The following is an 11,024-nucleotide window of genomic DNA, read 5'->3' as shown; positions in this document are numbered from 1 at the left end:
GAAGTAAAGAGTAAAAAAATAGGTTATGAAATTGTCCATCTACCCAGTTTTATTTTTAAAGGAAAGATAATATGATCCTAAAAGCTTTTTTAACCCCTGCAACTAAACCAAGAAATACTGTAATTTTAGCATTTAAAGTGGTACACTCACCCATGAAAAGCTTTCAGATGTTCAGTAACGACTCCTCCCTCCATATCCCCCACTTCCTCCACTTCCTCCAGGACCATAGTTTCCTGCATTTGAGACATTGGACAAGGTAAAATCAATATTGACCAACAGCTCATATATCAAGGTAGATTTAAAAACAGAACCCAAGTTTATGCTTTCAGTATCTTTCATGGGCATATAGAATAATAAAAGAGGCAGCGGCCGCCGAATCTAATGAATTAAATTTGAAATTTAGAACAAAATTACCTATTTTTAACATTATAATACAAAATGCAATTGCGTATTCGAAATGCTTACATACATCTATGCAATACAGAGACTCCCAACAATCAGTGCTAATTTGACTGCTTAGCGAACTCCAGAAAGCATAAGAAGAAAAAATGTTTGAGTCTTTATTAACTGGGGTCACCAAAAAATCCTTTTTTTCCAACTTTCTGCTAAGTGTGAAATATTTTCCTGTGTAATAATTAATGCTGTAACAGAAAATCTTCAGGTACCAAGTTGCAATGGGAAGTTATCACTCCCTTTGGTAAACCCTGTCACAACTGTCAAGAATTTTATTGCCGCAGAAAGACAATGTCTGCCTATCCCTTCTAAAGACAGACCCTCCTACAGAAGAGGGAAATCTACTTTTAATCCAAGAAGAAATCTTTGGAAGCAGTAATCACATTTAGAAAGATAGAAAAGTCACAAGCATGGACTGCACTCAAAGTATAGAAGGGAAAAAAATCACACCCTTTTCTTGCAGGGCAGTTTAATAACCTTCTACTATACACTCAAGCTGGATCAAAAGGTTGTAGGGAAATATATAGCTGTCTCGCTGCAACATACCTCCACCATATGGCCCTCCCATGTTCCTACTTCCACCAAAATTTCCACTCTTCATTGGACCATAGTTTGAGGGCTGCTGGTTGTAGTTTCCAAAGTCATTGTAATTTCCTCCTCCATAATTGCCTGAAATTTAAAAAAAAAGTTTTTTACAACAGAATGCCACCAGCAGATAAAGATGCTACAATGTTAAATCAATCTATATCATTATCTATATGCTGATGACAGATACTCAAGTGGGGGCTGCCCATTGAAGGCAGATCAACACACTCCACCCTGCTTCTCTGCCTGTATCACCCATCTCTTCTTCCCCTCCGTTAAATCTACAATGGAGAGATGGATGTGGCATGCAAAAAAATTGTCATTCCTTTCCTGCCTCAAATGAGCCTCAGAAAGTAAGCTGTGCAAGGTTATACATTTCATACTCCAATTTAAACCAAACAGTCCATGCATTTTCAAAGTAATGTATTGTTTTCTGTTATTTATATATTTCTGTGTAGGAAAAACACTTCACATCAAGCAGCTCAAAAGGAAACATTTTATATAGGTGGGATGAATCTTCCAAGAATGCAACATTTTTGTTAGCCTGCCAAAACTTGCAGTTTTAAAAATACAATTTGAGATTATCAATAGCTCTGAAAGTGTTATTTTTCCACAACAAACATGTATAAATCCTCAAGACTATTGTCCTATCTTACCTCCTCCATAGTTGTCATAGCCGCCTCCATAGCCCCCGCCCTGATTGCCATATCCAGGCCCTCCACCACCATAGCCTCCTCTTCCTCCTCCATATCCAGGACTGCCTCCAAAATTGCCACCTATCAGAAGTTAAGGCATGATAAATGTTAGGTTCGATATACTGAGTTAGTCTTAAGACGGTAAATACGATACAAAGTAGTATGTTACAGCAGAGTTCAGTCAAATGACTTCTGCAACTCGCACTGAAGAGCTAGAAAGCTCTTCACAAAAGTAGCATGGGTGGTTAAAGTAGTGAGAAAAATATTCTCCTGCAACTGACAAAAAGTATGGATTTAAATGCTAAACCCTCAATCCCAAAATATTCTGAATGTTTATTGCAGATCTCCTAAACTTTTTGGTAAACTGCAAAGAGTTTGAAGAACAATGCAGTTAGGAAAAACCCAAATTGTATGGTAAACACAAATTTCAAATAAGATACATATACAATTTTGCAGACAGGAACCTTTGCCTTTAACAATTCTGCAACACAAATACCCCTCAATTCATTGTAACTTCACTCTGCAGTTATGCTATAGCTTCTCAAATGAAGGAACCTAACTATACCAACCTCCTGGTCCTCCACCATATCCATTGTATCCATCACCAAAACCGCGGCCACCTCCATAGCCATCTGTCAAAAATAGGAAATTTGTATTAACTATCTAGGGTCAACCCAGTGCTTCCCCGACATGTTGCTTACAGAGTAACCTCAGGTAAGAAAAGCATCACAGATAAGTGAAAGGTGCTCTTACAATAGAGTTTCGCTTATCCAACATTCTGCATAATTCAACGCAGTCTGCCTTTTAGTAGTCAATGTTTTTGTAATGTTATCAATACATGGCAGTGTTTTGGTGCTAAATTCATATATACAGTAATTACTACATAATGTTACTGTGCACTGAACTGCTTTTTCTGTCAATTTGTTGCAAAATATGTTTTGGCAATTGATTTGTAAAATCATAACGTAATTTGACATTTAATAGGCTTTTCCTTAATCCCTCCTTATTATCCAACATTTTCACTTATCCAACATTCTGCCGGCCCATTTATGTTGGATAAGCGAGACTCTATCAAGGTTATTGTAAAGACAGCAGTAATCTGACTCACCAGATCCACCACGGAAGTTACTTCCTGGTCCTGGTCCAAAGTTTCCACCACCTCCACGTGAGTCTCCAAAACCAAAATTCCCTGCAAGTATTTTACATGCTCAATTTTCAATAATTAAAAATGCTTAACATAAAAGTACAACACAACCCACAACATACCTCCTCGTCCACTCCTTGAACTCTGGACTTCCTGCATTTCTTGTCTAGATAAAGCTTTCCTTACTTCTGCGTTGTGACCATTGATTGTGTGGTATTTTTGCACTAAAACAAAAATGAGACCATTCCTTAAAAGCAAATTGAAACTATTTCAATATGAGCTAAGCTGACATGTTCTCAACACAGGCCATGAGAGAAATAAAGTACAGCAACCTAATGACCTCAAGATTTGTATTTATAAATATTAAATTATAAAATAATTATATTTAAGAATAAAAAGCCACACATCTGGTACCTATTACAACACATTAAATATGCCAAACAGTATCAGAAAATTCAAATGAACCAAATTCAGTAACTCTGAAGCTATTTACTGTTTGTTTACTTACACACAATCTTGTCAACAGGATCATGGTCATCAAAAGTTACAAATCCAAAGCCTCTCTTCTTGCCAGATTGCCTGTCTGTAATTATTTCAATTGTGTCTATCTTTCCATATTCCGAGAAGTAGTCTCTGAGGTGATGTTCCTCAGTATCTTCTTTAATTCCACCAACAAATAACTTTTTGACAGTCACATGAGCTCCAGGTTTTCCAGATTCCTTTAAAAAAGATTAAAACTGTGAAATAGCCTAAAGGAAGATTGAGTTTATGTGCTGTTATCTTTATTAAAGCTTTACTGAATGTTAGATATTTTGTCAATACAATGAGGTTAACAAAGGAATGCAGTCCCCAGGGAATCAATTTATTCCCCATTTTGTTTCAAAATGTTCACCAAAGCTCTCTACAGGTTGTGGAAGGCATTTCCATCACGTACGGAGGCCCTTGGAACCTCAAGAATCAAGCAAGAGTTTTCAAAATGCTGTTCTGCTTAAGGCCTTAGGCAATTCGGAGCATTACTGACATGTTTTGTGACACTATGGATCAATTTAGGCACAACTGGGTCTGAAATGGCCCAAGGTTCATAAATATGAGGGAAATGTCCCTTTTGTTCCCTAGAGGGCATTTGGGGGCTCAAAGGTTATGTGTTAAAATGCTCTAAAAAGCCTGCTGGGTGCTATTGTGGCTCCCTTCCCCAACTGCCTACCTCATCTTCAGAAATTTAATTAACTTTTAAGATTTTATTAGTACCTACAGTTATGACAGCAATTGTATAAAAGCATTAAATGGGTCAGTATGTTTTATCCATATCAACACAAAACAGCTATTTATATTAACCATATCTTGTGGATTGGTGATAGTATGACACTGATTTTTCTACTGTATATCACATTTACAACTCCTAAACAAGTGTTTGCTGGCCAAAATTCTTTCTTCACAAATAGCTGTATTCTACACATAGTCTTCAAATGCGACTATAATAATAATAATAATTTTATTCTTATACCCCGTCCCATCTCCCCGAAGGGACTCGGGGCAGCTTACATGGGGCCAAGCCTGAACTATAAGCTCAATTACACCTGAACTATTTTTAAAGGCTCAGTAAGCAATGAAAGGAGAGCATACAATGAAATCTTCAAGTCTCAGAACAAGGTTACCTCTCGGGCTACAGCTCTTTTAGGCTCAACAACTCTTCCATCAATTGAATGAGGCCTGGCAGCCATGGCTGCATCAACTTCAGCCATGGAAGAGAATGTCACAAACCCAAATCCTCGTGAACGTTTGCTTGCAGGGTCTCTCATTACCTACAAAAAGAGGAAATATGAATTTCAATTATGTTTTCTGAATTACAAAGAAACCATCTCTGTACTTATTCTTTTGGTATTTTCTTAATTCCCCATCATAGATAATTCAGTTGTATTTTCAGGGATATAAATTATTTCCTGTTATTTCCTAATTCAACTGAAGATTTTCTTTTCACTCGAGACTTGTCAGCAGGGTGATTAATAATAGAGAGCTCCTCCAAAGTATACAAAGATAAGAATAGGGTCATCCTCAGAGAATAAAGTATTTGTCTCACAGCAGAATTCAAAAACCCAAAAAGGCCCTACAGAAAGTTAACCCTATTCATATGAAAGACATCAAATTTGACCAGAGCCCTTCCTTTTGGAGCTCACCATGTGACACAACCCTACTCCACAGTAGAAAAAGTTATTTCTATATTTATTAAAAAGCAAAATTTCAGAGTAAAATTTCTTTTAGACCTAGCTTTCTTTGTAGTAAATAATCATCATGTTCTATGTTTGTACCATTCAACGCCCCACATTTCCTTTGTGTGTCACTACGCAGGCTTTTATGCCCGTTTATTTTGCTTTCATGTATTGTTTAGGCACACATACCTTCATACTGTATTTGTAGCAAAAATTTAATATAAATTTATCTTAGATTCTTCAATATGCTATACCTTTCTTCATGGGTTTCTGCACACATCTGCTCCCCCCCAAAAAATCAAACACTCCCATTTATTATTTACTAATTGAATTGCCATTGAAATCTAATTTTCAAAACCCTGTAACAATATATATATATGCTGCTGAAAAGTGCACTTTGTAATTTGGCCCCCAGCAATGGAAGTTTGGGGTGCATGTATTTCAATGTTATGAAATAATGTAGTTTTACAAGGTCTTCAATCTTCTCTGCCAAAGGATACTGATGCCTCACCAAACTACAAATCCCAGGATAGCGTAACACTGAGCTGTGGTAATGAAATTTGAGATGACTTCCTTCAAATGGGTGCTCCTTAAGCAGCTTCCCTTTTTGCTTTGGCTCAGTCCTAAGATTACTGTATTACATGACTCTAATGCAAACCCTAATTTAGCAAGGTAATCAAACAAAAATATGAGCAATAGATTTGAGTAAATATGGCAATATTCATATAAAACTAGGAGCATTATTCATTTCCACTAAGCATAATTATGACCAACTTCATGGTATGGGCAACATGCTTAGCTGTGACTAACCTAAAATGTAACGGCCTGCGGGGCCTCTAAGCCGCTGCCACCATGACCTGCAAAGCCTCCCCCTCTGCAGCTTTGACTGTGCTTTTCCTGCATGGCAGAAACAGGCTGGACTGGTTAGCCCCTGGAGTTGCTCTTATTAGTATTATTATTTAAAAGGCTGGTCATCTGTTGAGGGTGCATTTGTGCTTTTTTACTGCATGGCAGAAATAGGTTAAACTGGGTGGCCCCTGGAGGTCTTCCACTAAAATACTGTTAGGTTTATGTTGGTTAAAATTGCTATCAATTTTAAATATGGCATTCTTTTTTTCTTTCATACTACAAACAAGATATCTGCAGTGTGCATAGAAATTTGTTCATTTTTTCCAATTAGTTCACATAACATTCTCTAACTGGCCTGGCCCATCTATCAAATTTTAAAATACAATGTGTCCCAAAGTTTCTTGGGGATCCACGATAAAATTTTCCTTCAAAAAGGGCTCTGTGGCTTTAAAAGTTTGAGAACCTCTGTCTTAAACCAATTCAAAACAGCAACGAAAGATGAATACACACAACTTACCACACAATCTGTTAGCTTGCCCCATTGTTCATAGTAGTTTCTCAGACTTTCTTCTGTTGTCTCAAAGCTTAAGCCACCAATGAACAGTTTACGGAACTGCTCTTTTTCCCTCTAATACAAAGAAAAAAGATAACATAGCACAAACTAAATAATTTCACAATGCCAGGTTTTAACTCTCCCCAGCATAATTAGGGAATATTATATTATCTTTTTGGCCAAACACATTTTTGGGATAATACATTAAAAAATACAGAATCTTAAGTTCTGATGGCCACCAGGAAAAACCTCCTTTAGAACTGGATTCAAGAAATAAGGTATTAATCTAACTGGAAACTAAATATGGACAATCTGTTCTGTTAGTTATACCTACATAAAAAATAGAAATGAAAACCCTACAAGATTCACCAGATAAGGTGTAAAATATATTTCTAATTGTTTGAGCAGTTTTAGTTTAAAGATAAAACATCTAAAAGTAGAAAAATTTAGACTGTCTCGAGTAGCAGTCCTTATTTGAGTCTAACAGTATACAAAATTCATTTGGAGGCGTGCTATCCAAGCACCCAGATAATTATGTTATTCTCTTTCCTTGCCAAAGCCTTTTAAACTTCACCTAACTTTCTAGTTGGCTGTCTCATCTGTCTCTCCTTAGCAGGCAGGCAAAGAAATAACAGGGAAAGGTTAACAGAGGTACTGTAACCTGAAATGTTAAAGTATTAATGCCTCTTGAAGATACTTAAGTGTCACATACTAATACATATTTATCATTTATTGCAACTGATTACAGCAGTATCTTGAGATGTTACAAACATGTCTACAGGCACAAGATATGTCTTATAAACAGATATGTCTCAGAGTTTTACAGAAGAAACTCTTTTGGGTTATAATGACCATGAAACTACGAATCTTTTTATATTCTCAACATGAAACACTGGCTATCTAAAAATTAATAACAGGCACACCAGTGTTTCTATATATCCACATTATGTTTCTATATAAGCCATTGCTACATTGTATGTTTAATTTTCAAGTGGTCAATCTCCACATCAATAAGAAACTCTGCTATATATAAATAAAAAAAATCAGCCTGAGTGTTGCACTGCAAGCTTCCTTCACAGCTCAAACAGCAAGCTTCACGTTCCTAACGCACAGAAGTAATCTCAAAGAGGCTTGCCTTATGCTTAACCTGCAAAGAAAAAAGAAAAGAAAAAAAGATTGGGCCCCTGCATTTCTTATCTGACTGTTTTTAAGCTCCCTTATTTATTAAAATTTCTTTTCTTTCCCTGCACCAAGAATGAAATGAACTGTAGTGACTTCTTGGATGTGTCAATTGAGTCTATTTAAAATAAGGAAGAGAGAAAAACAGTGCCTGAACACAAATTAGTTACAATGATACAATATTCACCTTAAAAAAAACAAGCAATTGAAAAATATTTCAGATTGTGCCACCCAGCGTGGGTTTTTTTTTTTAAAGTTGCAATTCCATGCTATAAATCCAACTGCTACTCCTAAATATGCAGGCTCATTAAATCTATTCTGACTGGGATTAGTAATTGGATTTAGGCTCCTGTGTCTGAAAATGTTAATACAGAGTGTAAGGCATGCTAAATAATTACTGAACTCAGATGCGAGTAGCAAGTAGGAAAAGCTTGTACTTTCGCAATCTGCATGCATGCACATATGCTATGTGATGAGGTATTAAGTAGGCTGAATAGCACCAAACACATGGCCCCACAGCTCAATGCATCTCCAAAAATACAGCGCTATAAAAAATCTGAAAAAAAAAATAGCAATAGTCAAAACTGGTGTCTTACTGCCCTTACTTTGATAGGCAACTACTTTAACAGTGAAGGGGGGGAGGGGGAGGTTATCAATCAGCAGTTATCATCCACTTCGTAACTGAATGTTTCTCAGTTTTGGAATTGACCAAGAATACCTTTGCTTTTTTAAAAAAAAAACCCTCTGTTTCATTTTGCTACATTTTGGACTTGACACTATCTGACAATCATTTAACATCAGGAGCCCATATAGTTTAACTTCATATTCTGCTCTTAACCAAAAAAGCATATTATTTCTTCACAAATGTAACAAGATTCAGAATCCCAAACTATCCCTTCTATATTGCCATATAAAATCCAGATTATCTACTTTGAACTTGATTATATGGCAGTGTAGACTCATATAAATGGAGAAAGGGTTTTTTGTTTGGCTGTCTAATCTGCCAGCAGATACCATCTATGCCCTTGCCGTGGTGGAAGGGGGGTGTTTTGTTCTAAGCCGTTCACATATATCTACACCTCCGGAGTGTGTGTGTGTGGTTTTTTTTTTTGGGGGGGGGGGGGGGGGTGTTTGATTAAACTAGGTTTGAACTGATGGTTAACAGTGTGTATTATAATGTCATACCACTCATCACACTAGCACTTTACCACCGTTAACGCTTATAATTGGAACCAATATTCGATTAGCACTTTCGCAATGTCCCCTTATAAAGATGATGGCTGCCATTCACCTTTGATGGCTGCCATTCACCTTTACCTATGTTTTATTGTTTCTAGCAATTGAATGTTTGCCTTTGCCATTGTGTATGCTGGAATCCACTCTGAGTCCCCTTGGGGCGACAGGGCAGAATACAAATAAAAGTATTATTATTACTATTATATATACCAGTTCAAAGCAGGCATGGATTTTCTGATTTAACAATCTGGATTATATGGCAATGTAAAAGGGGCCCTATGTCAACAAATTTTCATTTATTCTACCAGCGAGACAACTTTCAGATGAACAATTTGCATTTTTATTGATTGTAGTAAATTGGAAGACCTGATGGCAGATTACCCAAATTGCTACAGTAAAATGGTGTGATATAAAAGGGACTTTGAAGCTTTAGTGCAGTGGTTCTCAGCTTGTGGGTCCCCAGATGTTTTGGCCTTCAACTCCCAGAAATCCTAACAGCTGGTAAACTGGCTGGGATTTCCAGGAGTCGTGGGCCAAAACACTCGGGGACCCACAGGTTGAGAACCGCTGCTGTAGTGCAATGCAGAAAGGGCCACTCTTCGTGATCCAATTGTACTACACAACGCATCACGTAATCTGATGGGAGGAAAAATCCATAGCGCATTATCCTCCCCGTTCCTGAACTCCCGCTGAAAAAGATTCCGCCATGCGATGGCCCCGTGAATCCGAAGTCCTCAGCGAGAAGAGAAAATGGCGCCGAGCAAGTCGAGGCGGGGGGGGGGGGGGAGAGGGGGTCGTTCCCCAGAGGCCGTGAAAGGCTGTTCTGCTCATCTGCGCGCGCACTCTTGTAATCACCCACTTCTCCCCGCCTGGAACAAAGAGGGAAGCCCTCTGGCGCCCATTATGGCCCGGCCGCCTCTCCCCCTCCCAATTGCCGCGGGCCCTTCCAGAACCTTCCTCCCCTCCCCATGGCCTCATTAGAAGGATCCCAGTCCCGCCAACTGCGCCACCCAGCGTTTCTGCGTCACTTCTTCAAGACCCACGCTAATGGCGTACTCTGCCGCAGTTCGCGCAGGCGCACCGCAATCTCTAACCCAGACACGGACGCTATGGCTTCCTATGCTACGCACCACGCTTGGAGTAACGCGCTTCGAGAATACGAGTTACGGCGGCCTTTACTGTTACGTCTTTGAAAATTACCTCATCGTTCCCCTTTGCTGCGCAAACGGCGCATTTTTAAACAAATTACTTCCTTCATATAAACAAACCCTATCGAATTGTTCATTCCCCATTTCGGCCCTTTACTTCAGATTCAAGTTTGCTGTCACTTTTGGGTTTTTTGTTGGTATTACAAGCAATTTTTGAAATTACAAGTGATCAGAATTTAAAACGCAAGGAAGGCCTCGCAGAGCGACATGGAACTTCGTCACCGCAGGGCGGGCCCTTCGGCAATTTCCGGACTTCTCCGGAAGACTGCCGAAGGATACCGATTCGCCCTCGCAGCACCTTCGGTGTTTTCCGGAAAAAGCCGAACGAATAAATTCGCAGTCCTGGCGCTTTTCGGAAAAAGCCGAAGAAGCCCGAAGTGTAATCGCGCCAAAAAGGAAAGGGGGGGGGGGCGATGGATAAACGATAAAGCCCCCACCCTTTGTAGTAATGCCGGCTCGATAGTAAAATACGATTTTTTAAAATCCCTTCTTTAATGATGTTTCGTTTTTTTAAAAAAACTATCGATGTTTTCTATCGTTATTCTGTGAGGAGAAAATAGGATGAGGCGGTGAGGTATCGGCCATTAAAGAATTTATGAAGTTGAGGCCTAAACGCAATCCATTCTTGCCCCCCGCGCGCGCTTTTCCCTTCCTGCGCCGCCGCCATTTTATCCACTCGCTCGAACTCGAAAGGAACACAATGGCGGCGGGGCTTCTTTTTTCCCACTTCAAAGTAAAAGTCTGCCATTAGCTGAGCCACTCCGTCCGTTACCTCACTCACCCAGTCGCTCTCCCGGTCTCCGCGAGGCATTTCGGCGGACGAAACGGCGAAGCGAGGCGATAGAGCGAGGGCAGAGTAGTGGGAGGTGCGCTTTCGCGGCGGCTCCTTCGGCGACAGGAGACGAAGTGCGTGAA

The 11,024-nt window shown here is 39.1% G+C and overlaps 1 protein-coding gene across 4 annotated transcripts in view; it reads right to left on the bottom strand.

The window, feature by feature from the left end:
* hnrnpa2b1 (heterogeneous nuclear ribonucleoprotein A2/B1) overlaps positions 1-11,024 on the bottom strand; it is a 13,145-nt gene extending 2,121 nt beyond the window's left edge. For 2 of the 4 annotated variants that reach the window (XR_001730425.2, XM_016994378.2), the window contains exons 1-10: positions 10,882-11,014; positions 6,451-6,561; positions 4,533-4,679; positions 3,386-3,596; positions 3,000-3,101; positions 2,842-2,922; positions 2,303-2,365; positions 1,695-1,814; positions 1,000-1,122; positions 151-233 (exon numbers count right to left, since the gene is read on the bottom strand). Coding sequence is in view for 3 of the 4 variants with exons in the window: in XM_016994378.2 (XP_016849867.2) it covers positions 172-233; positions 1,000-1,122; positions 1,695-1,814; positions 2,303-2,365; positions 2,842-2,922; positions 3,000-3,101; positions 3,386-3,596; positions 4,533-4,679; positions 6,451-6,561; positions 10,882-10,920 (1,059 nt within the window). In the remaining variant the exon portion in view is untranslated. Of the gene's footprint in view, positions 1-150; positions 234-999; positions 1,123-1,694; positions 1,815-2,302; positions 2,366-2,841; positions 2,923-2,999; positions 3,102-3,385; positions 3,597-4,532; positions 4,680-6,450; positions 6,562-10,881 lie in introns of all 4 variants that reach the window. The other 2 variants (XM_016994379.2, XM_016994380.2) reach the window with 2 other exon arrangements.

This window comes from Anolis carolinensis, chromosome 6 (assembly GCF_035594765.1).
Source record: "Anolis carolinensis isolate JA03-04 chromosome 6, rAnoCar3.1.pri, whole genome shotgun sequence".
NCBI lineage: Eukaryota > Metazoa > Chordata > Lepidosauria > Squamata > Dactyloidae > Anolis > Anolis carolinensis.
The sequence above is the reverse complement of the archived record's forward strand: the minus strand, read 5'-3'. Positions and strand labels throughout refer to the sequence as shown.